Source organism: Phoxinus phoxinus, assembly GCF_949152265.1.
Source record: "Phoxinus phoxinus genome assembly, chromosome: 20".
Lineage (NCBI taxonomy): Eukaryota > Metazoa > Chordata > Actinopteri > Cypriniformes > Leuciscidae > Phoxinus > Phoxinus phoxinus.
This window is the reverse complement of record NC_136895.1, coordinates 23,482,199-23,497,703: the sequence shown is the minus strand read 5'-3', so window position 1 is coordinate 23,497,703 and position 15,505 is coordinate 23,482,199. Positions and strand designations below refer to the sequence as shown.

General features: G+C 35.4%; 3 protein-coding genes across 6 annotated transcripts in view; 2 read left to right on the top strand and 1 right to left on the bottom strand.

Annotated features, from left to right (window-relative positions):
* The window catches only part of LOC306988956 (uncharacterized protein), a 170,650-nt gene that overhangs the window by 37,331 nt on the left and 117,814 nt on the right, over window positions 1-15,505 (top strand). The window lies entirely within an intron of this gene.
* LOC306988964 (uncharacterized protein) overlaps window positions 669-15,505 on the bottom strand; it is a 191,620-nt gene continuing 176,783 nt past the window's right edge. Inside the window, exons 1-4 of one of the 3 annotated variants that reach the window (XM_079594216.1) lie at window positions 4,787-4,982; window positions 2,679-2,990; window positions 1,101-1,403; window positions 669-994 (exon numbers count right to left, since the gene is read on the bottom strand). In XM_079594216.1, coding sequence (XP_079450342.1) covers window positions 816-994; window positions 1,101-1,403; window positions 2,679-2,952 — 756 coding nt within the window. In that variant the 5' untranslated portion in view covers window positions 2,953-2,990; window positions 4,787-4,982 and the 3' untranslated portion in view covers window positions 669-815. Of the gene's footprint in view, window positions 995-1,100; window positions 1,404-2,678; window positions 2,991-3,111; window positions 3,360-4,786; window positions 4,983-15,505 lie in introns of those variants that run through there. The other 2 variants (XM_079594213.1, XM_079594214.1) reach the window with 2 other exon arrangements.
* The window catches only part of LOC306988970 (uncharacterized protein), a 37,969-nt gene continuing 27,266 nt past the window's right edge, over window positions 4,803-15,505 (top strand). The window contains exons 1-4 of the mRNA XM_079594226.1: window positions 4,803-4,935; window positions 9,819-10,130; window positions 12,156-12,269; window positions 14,360-14,512. Of these exons, the coding sequence (XP_079450352.1) occupies window positions 4,890-4,935; window positions 9,819-10,130; window positions 12,156-12,269; window positions 14,360-14,512 (625 nt within the window). The 5' untranslated portion in view covers window positions 4,803-4,889. The remainder of the gene's footprint in view (window positions 4,936-9,818; window positions 10,131-12,155; window positions 12,270-14,359; window positions 14,513-15,505) is intronic.

Below are 15,505 nucleotides of genomic sequence, written 5' to 3'. Positions count from 1 at the left end.
TATAATAGGAAGATCAGTTTCTGTACAGGTCAGTCTATCCTTTAGACATCCTTTGCTCCTTCACAACCTGTTTTTTCAAAGAGACCAACTTTAATTATCTTTAGTCTAAGAATATTATACTCGGAGTGTGTTAATTATATTTTACTTAAAAATATTAGAAGTCATTTTTACTGTTTATTTTATGTTATGTTACTTTATTAAACTTTTAATCATAATTATGGATGAATTCATTTTACTCTTCATTTATTATTTGATTGTCTGCTGTTAAGAAATAAAATTTGACTTAATCATCTGACTGCATCATATATAGACATATAAACAATTATACATTTACATAATTTAACATAGTTTGTGTGTACCTACTACCTAGTATAAACTATTGTCTGATAGATGATAGAGACCAGTCGGTATAATGACTGCATTTCTCTTGGACATGTGGCAATAACGGACACCTTGGGAGTGAGAACAGGTTGAATTTTTTTTTTTTTTTAAGTGGGAAATATGGGAACAAACTCGCCCATCACCAAGTTGGGACAGGTGCTCATCGATGTCTGTTTTAAAATCAAGTTGTACTTCTCCGTAGAACATAATTTCTAATTTGACCAAAGAAAACACAAAATTACTTTGTGCATTTTTACAATGAAAAAAAAAAAATCATACACAAAAATCTGAGATCAGTATTTTATTTTAAGAACAGTTCTATTCCAATTTTGGTATTTTGAACATAGCATTTAAAAAACACTGCATCCATTCTTTTTTTATTTTTGTCATTGTGCAAAATGAAAAATTTCACACAAAAAAGTAAAAAAGACTGCTTATTCTTGTTTTATAGTATCAGATCCAGCACTGAGGGTCTGATGTCTCTCCAGTTCAGCTCTTCTTAATCTGATGTCATAAACCAGCACAATGAAAGCAGCCACAGCAGCCAGACTCACCAGAGCAGTGCCGACCAATCGGATCACAGCTTCAGTGCTTTCACAAAAACTGACGTCTTCTGAAGAAAGAAATTAAGCACAGAATTTTATTTTATTTTTTTTATCAGTAAATATACACTAATGTACCTGACAGAGACTGGTTCAGTAAATAAATGTTAACTGTACCTGTACACAACCGACAGAGATCGGTAATGCAGACGTGTGTGGTCTGGTTGCTGATGGGATTGTTGATCACACAGCTGTAGGTGTTGTTATCCTGATATTCCACCTTCAGAGGAAGAGAGAGACTGATGCTGAGATCAGACACACTGATGCTGGACAATACACTGACTCCTCTGTACCAGGAGAGATTAACCCTGAACACATCCATCACTGAACACTGCAGCACACATGTTGGGCTTGATGAACTTTCTGATGATGAAGAACACTGTGAAATGACACTGGTGATGACAGGAACGGGTACTGGAGCTGCAAAACATGAAATAAAACTAAATGCAGGGGTATTCAAACTATGCAGGGCGAACTGAATAGCTATTCCTGGAGCCTCACAAAACCGCACATCTTTATTCCTCGTCAGCTGCTTAGTACAGTTCTCCATGACCTGAACTGAGTGTTTCGAATAAGCCCAGAAGTATCCAGTTTCAGACTAGCAGTTTTAGGCCAGCAGCCACAGGCCGGAAGTGATTTACGAGGCGTAGTGTCTTATTAGAGTAGCGTTACTTACAAGCGTAATTTTATTTTATTAGATGAGCTATTTTTACATTTTAAATGGATTAACATACAATATCTAACGACATTACTTTTAAATAAGACACAATCACTTTGTATGATGTGTGATGTGTAAACAGATTTAATTTAGGCTTTTACTCATGAACACAGACATCAGTTATGATAAATGGAAGCTCAAGCATGTTCGCTTGTTATAGTAATTACTATATATTATGAATTTGTGTATGTAATCCAGATGTAGATTGTTCTCGCGCATCAAGCAGGTTCGGTTGTGCTTCTGTGTGTTCCCTTCCCTGATCAATAAAATGAGAACTATGTGTCGAACAATGAGGCTATTTTTATCATGACAGAAATATTAAAGAAATTAAAGAAATATTATTGTTTGGGTTAGATACACCTAATTCTGTATTTGATAACTATCATAAACAATAATAGATAGTAGCCTATAAAAAATAGTAGCCTATAATAGTAAAGCCTATACCGGATTTAAGCAGGTAAACACCTAATTCATGAATTAGTTCACCACATCATGACAGAAATATTACAGACATCTCACAGTATTCTTCGTCATGCTTCCGGCCCGAGGCTGGTGCTGCGCGTCTGCAGCTGGAAACAACTGGAAACCTAGTTCCTTGTGCGACTGCTAACATGCCAAAAAGCGGGTACCTGTAGCCTACTTCCGCCAATAGTTTAGGAATTATAAAAACGTTCCTCCAGTTCCTTGTGTCTCCAAGCGAGAGAATGTAGGCTCATTAAAGTGATCATTACGCGAAGCTTTTCAATACGGTGTACGTTGATGCCATCTGGTGGCCAAATAATGAATATCACCTTCGTGTTTGCCCAATTAAAATTAAACAATTGTTTTAAAAGTACAGCAGCTACAACCTGAAAAGTATATGTAGATGTAAATGTCCAATATAAAAATAATCTTATATTTTTAATTTTGAGAACGATTTAGTGCCGTTTACAATATGAAAAGAATATTAGCCTATATTAATATTAGGCTACACCTACCATAAACAGTAACACTGAACGTCTTGGTTGACTCCTTGTTATTGATAATGGTCCTAAATTTATAGACTCCAGTGTCTGTGGTTCTGGTGTCGGTGATGGTAAGAGATCCGTTACTCTCCAGCGTCAGTCTGTCTCTGAATCTCTCATCATCATCATACTTTGGATTGCCCGTTAATGTGTAAGCTATGCGACTGGTGTCAAACCTCCACTCGATCTCATCCGTCAGCTGTATTCCAGAATCACCAGAGTCCAGAGTGACAGAGTCTCCCAGCATCACTGACTGAACTTCATGTGATTCAACCTGAAAAACACCTGCAGACCGAGATTACACGGATTATATTTCAATCATGGAAACCTAGCCGTTGTGTGTAGTAGGCTATGCAATTACTGTGATAACACTATTGTCATGAAAAATAGATAGGCTATAACTTACCAACCAAACATAACAAAACGAGCAAAACAAATGTGCGAATCATTTTCGTAGGTTCTCAGATTGTCACATTACAAGTCCGACAATGTGATATTATTTTATAATTACTATGTTCTATGTTATGTAGATTATGTTATACAATTTGTTTTAATTGTTAAGCTGATGTTTAACAGAACCGTTTATACTCCAGCACTCTGCACGTCACCGTTATGTGCGCGCGCGTGAAAAGTGTGTGCAACACGTGCTGACGTAGGCATCTGTTCAACCAATGAGAATTTTAGAGAGGCTTGTGCGGTCCGGTTCTTCTTAAAGAAATCCACCCAGTTCATTCAACTTCTAGTAAACAAGTAGGATAATATTATAAATAAAGTTTGCATCCAACTGTAATTGTGCAGCATAGAAGCTGGTACAGGACACTTTAGATATACATAGGCTTATCTATAATTATTAACAATTATAGATGCAACAATTCAACAATTATGCAACAATTCTAGTTTTCCAAAAAGTAAGCTGTTGATGATCATCTGTTGGAAGTGGAAATCTACAGGAAAATAATTCCCATGTTTCTTTTGTTTTGAAGGGAAGTCAAACCATGAGATGCATAGATGAAGAAGACGCCCTTCATACAAAATATGCAAACCCACACATCCTGTGAAAAGTTTTTGTTTTCAGTTCTTCATTTTACTTCTAATTTCACACTTTTTTGAATCTCTCTATGTTAGAATAAAAAATAGACCTGCATCAATCATGTTTAGAGTTGTTTTAAGATAAAGATTCTGTACCCATGTAAATAATCTTAAACAGATATCTGTTCTCTGATCTGAAGCTAATGTTTGCAGATGGTCTCAGTTCTTGTGGATTATTTTCAGCATCTTCTCTTCTCTGAGGTTATAGGCTCTATCTCGAGAATAACAGAGAACCTCTCCCTCATTTCCAAACCTCAAAAGAAGATCAATGGACAGAGGAACTGTCTTGACTCAAGTTAACACTTTAATTCTGTTTGTGTGGTTATTTCCTCTTCTCATTTCATATTGACTGACCTTTAGTTTGAACTTTATTTCTCATAGACTGAGTTTGACTGAACTTTAGTTCTCATAGACCACATCCTGTAGGTGTTTGACCGTTGATCTGCCTCATCAGACACAAACGGACCCTTAATGTTCGTTATTTAAACGCTGCTTTATTTAGGTATTTAATTGCCTAATTTTGTTAGGCAATATCCATTTGTTGTGACATTCTGCATTTTTCTTCCATCCACCCAATTCTCCATACCGCTTGTCCTATATAGGGTCACATAGGGTCTATGCAGCATCTTGGGCCGCAGTCCACAGCAGGACCCCTTTTTCTTGTTTACGGTAATTAAAGAATTAAACTATAGGCCTAATAAATATTTCAAGAAAACGGAACATGGCTTGTAACTTAATTTATTGTGGGACACCACTTTTGTGTATTTTTGGTGTATTGGTTGGCTATTTCTTATTAGGTTAAAAATTCAAATAATTCTATTTTTTTTTTTTTTTCAAAGCCCTTGCATTTAGACATAGCCTACCATCAGACGTACAGATGTTGACCTCACAACTGCAGGTACGCTCACCAAAGCAAAGGCGGCCGCTTTATTTATTTATTTTCCTTTGGATAGACTGTTTGGACCGATTTGAAATAGTATGACGTAACTCACTCTTTCGCAGAAATCACGTGACCTGGTCGGTTTGCTACGAGCACATCATTATCCTGCATCACTTTCATCATTCCGTTTGGATGCGACCAGAAGCGACATCAGTATGAGGAAACTTTACTTCTTTTATTGGGCTTTATTGCTCGTGGACGGTGAGTCACATTTATTTTCATTAATTCAACACTTTCGGTTTCAATATAGAACGGAAACAGAACATGCGCTTTGCTCTTGTCATCTAATTTGCTTGTAGCCTAGGCAGCCTAAATAAACATTGTTTCTTAACAAACTGTTATAACTTTTCTACAAATAGACGTTGCGATAAATCGTGACAACGCCATCATAAGGGTATTTTTTGGGGTAAGTTTGTTCGTGCGTGCGCGTGTGTGTGTGTGTGTGTGTGTGTGTTTGGTAGTGAACACAAGAGGGCGCCGATGAACTGTACTTTATTTTTGTGTGAATAATAATAATAACAACAGCAACAACAAAAAGCTCGTGAATATTATTTTAGCGGAATACAAAATAAAAATCAAAAGTAGCCTAGCCTAAATCGGCATAAAAGTGCCCCGTCGTGTCTCTTTCCTGTCGGTCGGTTATGGGTGCGGCTCAGAATCGACCAACAGCAGACTGCTATATGGGGAGGCTGCAGACCTGGGGCCTCATTTATAAAACTGTGCGTAGGATCCTTACTAAAAGTGTACGTGCGCCCAAAAGCCAAAAATGGCGTGCGCAAAAAAATATTGAGACTTATAAAACCGTGCGTACGCCAGAACCTGCGCAGGATTCGCTTTATAAATCCCACTCAGCGGAAGATTGTGCGCACACGCGTCTCCTCCCCGAAATGACCATGTGGAGCTTACAACGCCTAGTTTTACTATGCATATCCTCATCTGCATATCATTTGCATATGATTATTCATCCACGTGATAACATGTTTAACGGTACAAGACATTAGGAAAATATGACATACGGATGTGCAGTCACATTACCTTAATAAAAATAATTTAGTAGCCTATCCTTGCCTTGTTTTTGAATAAATAAATCAAATTGTGTAAAATACATTTCAGAGAAAGTTTTTCTCAATCTTTTCCACTGGCCAAATAGTCTTTTTAATTGATTTATATTTTTAATGGAAACAGATAGACCTTGTTGTGCATTATGTTTGCACAATCTGCTATTATCATGATAAGCAATTATCTCTGTAGTTAAAACATTGAAACACAGCATGCCAAAGGAAAAGTGTTCAAAAGCATTGCATCCACAACAAATATTTATAGGCTATTTATTAAATTTTATATATATATATATATATATATATATATATATATATATATATATATACCGGTATACATATATATTTTACTTTTTTTACTTTTCAGTATAGGCCTAAATGTCATGTAGTTTTTAAGTGTTTAACTCCGTTAATGAGAATGGCATATTTAATCTAAATGTTTATATCAGAAATAAAACATAGTTTAAATCATTGTTTTATATAAACTGTAGCCTATTTATGATTAGGACTCATAATGAAGATTTACAGTTTTACTTCATCTGCCGTTAGATATGCGTCAGTTTCACTAAACGGCCCAACGCGCTCGGTGGCGCGGATATTTAAGGTGTGGATATTTGCTTCAAGTAATAGGCTTGGTGAGTGAAATTATATTTGTATTATCTTTCTGTATATGTATAATTTTATTTCGATTTTCTGTCTAAAAGTGACCAAAAAGACATTTAACTCCAGCTCACCATCGGTGTCGACAAACTGCTCCGTCTTCAAAACGTTCGTACGCATGGGTCAGAGTTTGCGTGCAGGTGCGCACATTTTCCCGTCAAGTTTGTTTTTATAAATCACAACTTATGCGTCGGAAGTGGCGTACGCCTCTTTCAGGGCCGGTTTTGTGCGTACGCAACGGTTAGAAATGAGGCCCCTGGAGCCGGTAGGACCCAAACAGTTTTACGCATAGTTTTACGCCCCTGGCAGTTTTACGCCCATGTTGTTCCTGATGCGTCCAGTAGGGGGATATACTGCGAAATAACATCATTACTGTAAATCGACGCTAACACATTAATAACCCGTCCATAGACTTGACAATTTTGTGTTTTTTTGTTCATTTAAATATAAACGCTACAGTGTAGATCTGCACGGATTAAAATAGAAAAATAGATGCAGATATTCAGTCGGTGTTCACTCTCTTCACTCAGCCTACAGAAGACTTTTGTTTTTGTGAATTGAAAAATTAAAAATACACATACTTGGATCAACTACATGTTATGACAAGTAATGATATGACCTACTGCAGTTATAGGCCTATTCACCGTATGTTTTTATATGGAGACTAAGTGGAATATGTTGTTGTGAATTTATATAAAGTTATTTAGATATTAACCATATTTAGACCATTAGACATACAGTAGCCTACCGTGTAATCATATGGATCCTCGATTTAATATCTGCTGTACTATTCTCTATTGGTCGTTATACAGCTACAAAACAGTGTCCTACATACGTGGTAAGATAAATTTAAGCCAGATCGTCCTGAACTTTTTTGGTAAATTCTGGGCAAGTTTCATCTGCATAAAGACAGAACCATCCAATGGCAAAACCTTTAAACTCAAAGGTTTCTAAAACAAATAATATCCTTGAGTCTGTTGTAAAGAACCTTTCATTTTTTAATATTGAATTGATTTGTGTAGCCTAATTCAATCTCTTTTGATGTCCGTATACCCCCTTGTTTTTGTTTTTGTTTTTTTATCTCCCTCTTCTCACTGTTAATGTCTGTATCCTTTCATTTGCAATACAAAATAAATTAATTAATTAATTTATAAAAAGATTAAAACATACATAAATTCGTGTCGCTGTACAGCCTCCCCCAACTGGACGCATCAGGAACAACAGGGGCGTAAAACTAGTTGCATTATCAAGCTCATAAATCACTATTTGCCTCAAAAGTAGAACGAGCGCGCTGGGTTGGTTTGAATCATTGTGTTAAGTTTTCCTTTCTAAATATTATGCAATACAAACTCCACCTTTATTTCATGTATTTTGATTAAAAATTTTTAACAAATGGTAACATTTTTAATTCAAAATAGGCTACTACAATTTGTAACAAATATATAACAACTGGAAACAAATTGAAATGGGAGAAAATTAGCCTTAATGTTTGATATTTTTGGTTCACTCGCATTTGCAGATCTATTTTTGGTCCATTTCTGAAATTGTAGGGTGATATCAGGTAAAATGGGCCATCAGGTAAAATGGGCCATTTAAGGTTTGGGGGTCCCAGCCCCTCTGGAATTTAAAGCCATGCAAAGGATTTCAAACTGCTGTCACTGTGCTTGACAAGTAACAGGTGATTTGATTGGTTTATTGTTGCTATGGTGGGTGGGGCAATAATTCAAATCAAGACTGCACCAGAAAGTTGCATGGTAAGTAGCCTGGCATACCAAATATAACCAAACTAAGGATGATACATCTACAAAAAAACTAACATGCACATAAAAAAACTATGCATAATATCTGTCTTGATGGCATCGATCAGAAATAATATTGTTAGTTTGGTACATGTTTGGTATATATTTTTTGAAAAAGTTATGTTTTTCTTGGCGGCCCAATTTACCTTAACCCACTGAGGTAAAATGGGCCATCATCTGTGTCAATGTGAGAGTGTGTGTGTGTGTGTGTGTGTGAGACACACACACACACACACACACACACACACACACACACACACACACACACACACACACACACACACACACACACACACACACGCAGTTCCAAAAACTTTTTTAATTGCACATTTTAATACGTGGGTTTGCACCCAAATTTTTTTTTTTTTTTTTTTTTAAATGGCACATATGAATATGTTTGTTTAATGCACTTTAAATGTTATGTGGCTGTATAAGCAATTGTGTTTTAAAATTAAAATTGATGATAAATGACTATTTCCCTTTGCAGTTTGACTGGCCCATTTTACCTGAAACTGCTAATGCAAAAAAAGTTGGCACAGCTGATGTTTCATGAACTGTAGGACCTAAATAAGTATATTTTATTAAATAATTTCAACACAAAATGATAAAAAACAGTCATTATTAATCATAAAAACACATGGAAAGCAAAGGGCATATATGGTGTTGTATTATTGTCCCAAACGATTTACCGAAAAGTGGCCCAATTTAGCTGATATCACCCTACTTTTACCTCAAACCTGTTTTTTTGTTCTGTAAATTCTTAGGTGATTTTTTTTTTTACTCAACTTCTTCTGTAATCCGATGATGCTGGTGCTCAAGCATGACTGTGATTACACTCCTGTTCTTCATCTGTTAAACTGATGATGTTTGAACTCACCTCAAATCACTGGTCTCCCCTAAATCTGTGACGAACTATAAACCATTCTTTATGGATATATATTATTAGCTGAATAATGCTATTCCAGTATAAGAAACATTTAACATTTTAACAATAACATTTTTTTTGGTTCATTGCATTTGTTTTAATCCAGTGTTTCCAGGCTGCAATTTTAATTTTATTTACTTATTTATTTAGTGTGTTTTGTTTGAGTGTTGCATGTGATCTTCCACATACAGCCACATACTTTTTACAATGTGTGTTTTATGTTGAAATCACAAGTCACGTCATGTTTAATTTTCAGGAGACACACACAACACTGATGTAAGTGTGAAATGGATGTAGGCTACATTTAAAACAATATCCTTATGAGACCAGTGTATAAAATGTAAAGTGTGTTTTATGGTAAATAGTTCTTTGAAATTGGTATTGGGGAAATTAACTTTTTTAGAGTCAGCAAAAGCCAGTTTAAAAGTATATTTAGAAATCTAAATAACAGCAGAGTCACGACACAGCAGTGACAGACTCAGTTCTGGATTCTCCATCTGTGTTTCAGTCACACACCATTTCTGTACAATAATGAAAAAACACGGTGTATCAGGGTAAATTCACTGTAACATTTGCTGCACTGCAAAAAATGCCAGGATTGGGCAATAATTAACATATTTTATTTATGTTTTTCCCCACCAGGAGTGTTTGGTGTTGATGTGACAGTGTCAGTGATGGAGGGAGAGCCTGTCAATCTAAACCCTCACATTGAAATAGCAGAAGATGCTTCAGTTGAGTGGTTTTTTGATAATAAAAGGATAGCTAAGACGAATAAAGCAGATGGAACATCTTATAGTCCTGATGAGAGATTCAGAGACAGACTGAAGCTGGATCATCAGACTGGATCTCTGACCATCACAAACATCAAAAGCACAGACGATGGACTCTATAAACTACAGATCAGGAGCAGCAGACCTGTGAAAGAAAAAGTATTCAAAATTACCGTCCACGGCGGTGAGTATCTCAATTCTAAAAATCTGATAACTGGATTCAAATCTAGATTCATTTTCTGAGAAAAGTTTAGATGATGTGGAATAATTAGAGTTTGCTCTTTAAAATATGTTGTTGTTTTAGTGAATTAATTAATTAAAGCAATTGAGTGTCCGTTAAGAGAATAAAGTGTAAAAAATATATATGTAAAGGAAATATTATCTATTGACAGAACTATAACATTGATGCATCAGAGATTTACAGCAAAGAGGAATCTAGAGTTATTTTCACAACTTTAAAAATAAGAAACAAAAGGCATATAAATGACCATATAAAGTTTTATTGTGTTAAATTATGTTCTGTTGAATCTGATCATGTCTCTCTTTTACATTACTTTCTTTTATTCATTTATTTATTTAATCTTCCTGTATCCACATGATATGAAGTTGATGGTAAACAACAGCAACAAAGCTCACACAGATTAGAGTTATTGTTATAGGGAGACACTGCTTATTCATATTTAATGCAGTGTTTTATGAGACACATTAATACTGATGATGGATGAAGCTCCATGAGACGATCTTAAGAACATGTTGAGCTTCAGGCGCCGTCTGTAAAGTCACATGATCAATGACAGTCATTTACACTTTATTTTTTTTATTATTGCCCTTTATTTAACCAGATAAAACTTTCTGAGATTAAGAATCTCTTTTACAGAAGTGACCTGGCCAAGATGAGCAGAACAACATTATCAAAAAAGAAAAGAAGAAAAAAAGAAAAGAAAAGGAAAACAATTGCCATAACATTAAAAGATATCAGCAAAACAATTAAAATTGTAGCTGAGTTTTAAGTTTACACTAATTCGGGTTGTTTCGAACCCCTGCAGACAGTCGGTCAGAACTGTGTAATGACATCAATTGTAATGAATTCACTCTGCAGACTTTGAAAGAGTTTAATGATAATTTCAAATATAACAGGTGTGGTTCTGGAACAAAACACAGATATAAACTTAAATTAGTGATTTACATAATGTACATAATTTATAAGTGATAGGATTATAAAGCAATGCTCTTTACAAATATGAATAACCATCCATTTGAGCTGTTAATACCAGTACTAGGAAAACTATAAGCAGCTATTCTATGTAAGCCCACAAGATGGCGCCCTTAGCACATTTATGGTGACTGAACACATTCAAACCAATGAGCATGTACTCATAAATCACAATAATCTAACACATTGTCATATTCTAGTGTAAATTGAGGATATTACTTGCAGTAGCTATTATGGAAATTAAGAAAAGGATAACAGAACGGCAGTATTATTTAAATAATGCCGATAAAACATTCCTATGGCGCAATGGCGTATACATCCGAATGAAGAGTGCGATTGGTCAAGTAACAGAGGAGCCTTTTGAACAAAAATATTTACAAATGTTTCTTCCTTTAACAGCTCACTAAGCAAAGATCCAAAGATTGACACCAGGGTCTGCAAATTCAGGTCATTTTGTAAAAAGTTCTGTCAGTGGGCCTACTCACATTTGATTATGATGACCTATAAATATAGTGCAGATTCTGAAATATTTATCATGTATTTTACATCATAAAACACATTGTTTATTTCCAGTGTCACAATCCAAGTGTGGGATCAATACAAGATATAATATATCATTCAGAAAGATACTCAATTACCAGAGGGAAAAAAGAAGAAGAAACTTTACAGTGATAAAAGTAGGAAAAACACAAAGAGTATAAATATATGCAAAAACAAAACAATTACAGCTGAGCGTACTAATTTAAACTGCAACTAAAGAGTTAGCAAACTTCATAACTCAAAAAATAACTATGAAGGTCAACAAGATAGGCAGAGGTTCAGATGTCAATTCAACATTTAACAAAAAGAGAGAGAAAAATAAATGCAAGAGCAGCGCATCTAAAGTCTGAGTCAAAGATTTCCAGCATCTCTGACGTCTAGATCTGTAGCATTATTAACTTGATCTGTTTAAATCTGTTTCTGTTTCTTCTCCTCATGTGTTTGTTACTGTGACAGATGTTGTAGAGTCAGTGATGGAAGGAAGACATGTCACTCTACACACTGGTGTAACTGGTATACAGAGAGATCAGATACAGTGGAAGTTTGGAGGCGTCCTCATTGCTGACTTAACCTGTTAACAGTCGCCCCCACTAGTTGAGCTTAAACCCAAACCTGACATATACACACTAAACCAGTCGCAGTTCATGAACCCTCTGGACTACAGGCATAACTGATGGCTCTTTTGAAAGATGATAGATGTGGCTTGATCATTCAACTAAAATAATCTGTTATATCATTATAGACGAAAAGTGAGAGAGGCTTAAATATCTTGTAAAGTAATGATCAATTTATTTAAATAAAATATATTTAAAAATAAATATATGAAACTGTGCTATGATCAACTCAAAAAGCAATCAATTTAAACCCACAAGTCTGAATAAGGTATAATTAAAATTGTATTGTAAAGCCACTGAAAATTAGGTTCATGAAAGATTTTCTTCTTATAGAATGTAAATATTGAAAAATGGCACTTGGTGACACCAAAATGGCAAATGGTAATGAAAAACAATATGATTTTTTTTTTTTTTTTTACAACTGAGCATAATTGTTGTTTCTGTAAATTATAAACATTTAGTTGAACTTTGTCTGAAACAGTCATGCGTTGACAGTACAGAGTTAAAAGTTTTATGGTGGTAGTACTAGTTCATCATTCCCACTTTTCCGTTGTCAGTTATTTCTCTAATGTTTCACCCACATTTTAAAACTGTTTTTTTGTGTGTGTCATCTACTCTTCACATATTGACACCTTTACAGTATGACAGATATACAGCAAACTGTCCATCCTGTCATCTCTATCTCTACTACTGACATCCAGTAGCATATCTCCATCTCTCCACTTCTCAAATCTCTTTACTCTGCCTCATATTCTGTATACCGCCATTTATTTATCCAATCATCTGACTGTAGTCTGTACACATTTACCCCAGTGCAGAACTCTTCCCTAAGCAATATATCTCTGTCTCCAGTCTGCAAACATTTATATTTGGCTCTATACCAATCTTTTAAACTTTTAGTAGTTGTACATGAGTTAATCAATAAAGACTAGCAACATTTTTTTTTTTTTAATTATGTTGGCTGACAGCATGTGCTTATACAACATGTAGTGTAGCATTAGTACAGCACACTTCTCATTCTAGCATTCTCATCTTTTTATCACATAACTACCTTGCTTGATCTTTGTTTGAGTATCCAGATCAGTCTGATATAGTGACAAATCCATTACCAACCGATTGAGTTTGGGGCAGGACCATCAGTTTAGCAAGAGCAGGGTGGCAAGACAGTTACTGTGTAAAAAAAATCTTCCCTACTCTATAGAATGTAAAAAAACAGCATGTTAAATGTCCAAATACACAGTATTCATTAAGAAATAGCCGAGGAATACCTAGATGGCATACTTCTACCATGACAGTAAAGTGCACGTTGCATAAACACTTTACTATAATGGCACCTAAGGGAACATAATAATAAAATAAATAAAAACCATGTCATGACCCCTTTAAAACTAGCCTACATGGTCTGCCTGTGTGCTGTGAACATTATCTGTGTTCTATATTTGCACGTCAGAACAGCCGGTGGCCCTGTTAGAAAGAATGTTCTGAATCACTGTCCAATCAGCGCTGCACAGAGAACGCTGGGTACTACGGGGTTATTCTTTTTGTAAGACTCTAACAAACATAATAGTATTTTCCTCTTAAAACGCCCTTACAGTGAATAATTTAGTTTATAATTGATAGCCTAAGAATTTCCATTCTCAAAAGAAACATTACGTGGGCAAAGAAGAATTCATCGATATTTGTTTTAAGCGATCACTTTTTGGACTAAAAGGTCAAACTGATTTGGTGTTACGGACAATACTCGAACTCTACCCCTATTTCTGCCCGATTTAATTGATCTGTCATCTTCAATAGAGACAAACTGTTCAGAACTCACCATTTTAATGTTGCATGAATAGGCTACTTGCGAACTTTAGATACGATGTAAAATGATGTTGGCCTATCTCTACGACATTACAGTCGTAAATCTCAATGCTCGAGCCCTTGACCTTTCGATTGACGTATCGTTTGTCAAACTCGTTTAAGCGTTGATGGTAAAATCGTACAGTAAATAAAAACTAAAAAACTTTGGAGCCGGTGATGGTCTCGCGCAAGTTAATGGATTAAACGGCGCTGACGCAAGATGGAGCAACATTGATCAGAATAATACGACCGGAGACCTCACCATCAGAAACATCCGAAGAAATCAGTCTGGTGTTTATAAAGTGGAGATCAACACCAGCAGTATGATCTTACACAAAAAATACAATATTACTGTTGGTAAGTAGGCCTACATCAAACGTTTTAAATGAGAAAATATTATATTAGATTAGAATTATCATATTTAGATTATGTCATCACTCTAGTGAGCAGTTTAGATGCTTCGATTAACACTTCGTTTATACTAAATTAAACATCATTTTAATGTTAAAAACGAACTGGAATTTAATTGAATAATTTGATGGTGCATATCCATTTGTGTATCAGGGGCCAGTCATTGAAATCATTTTTTTTTCTTTTTATGAAAATATATTTTGTAATTTTATTCCAATAGATAGCCTAGTGTAGTGCATTGCTTATAAAGCTTAGTGTTAGGAATTGCAGGGCATTTGCTTCAACCGTCCTAAGAGGAGTCATAATAATAATTTAATTTTGGTTTGAATTTTTGGTTATTAGTGACACAATCATGTGGCTATAATAATTTCATATTAGGTACAAGTGATGTACATCAGTCTTGTGTGAAGTGACACTGCTGGCTACATTGGTTTGGAAAGATGATGCTACAGTGTGTTCCAAGTTGTTTTCGAACCCTGCTCTCTTCATCCCTCATGGCAGAAAGCTATTGTTGTTGTCCAGTGGCGACTCCAGAGATGTCCTGTTGCAGGTGCTATGGGGATGCTCACTTAAAGGGGTGGTTTACTGTTTTTTTTTTTTCTTTGCATGATTGTGTTTACGGGGTGCAATATAACATGTCTTCGTTTTTTTTTTTTTTTTTTTTTTAAGCCTTTTTTTTTTCATAAATTTGACCTTTATTGTAAGCCGCTTTCTCCTCTGTCATTTGAACGACTGGTTGACTTCCTGATTCTATGAAACCCCTCCCTCAGAAACAGGCATGGGCTCAGATTGGTTAGTTGGGCCGGTGTGTTGTGATTGGCTAAACTGCGCAGTGCACGTTGTCCGGAAACTTCACGCCCATCACCTTTACGGGCGAAAGTCGCATGTGCTCCGGTCAAATGTAAATAATGGTGTCAATACTGCCGTACAGTTTGAGCC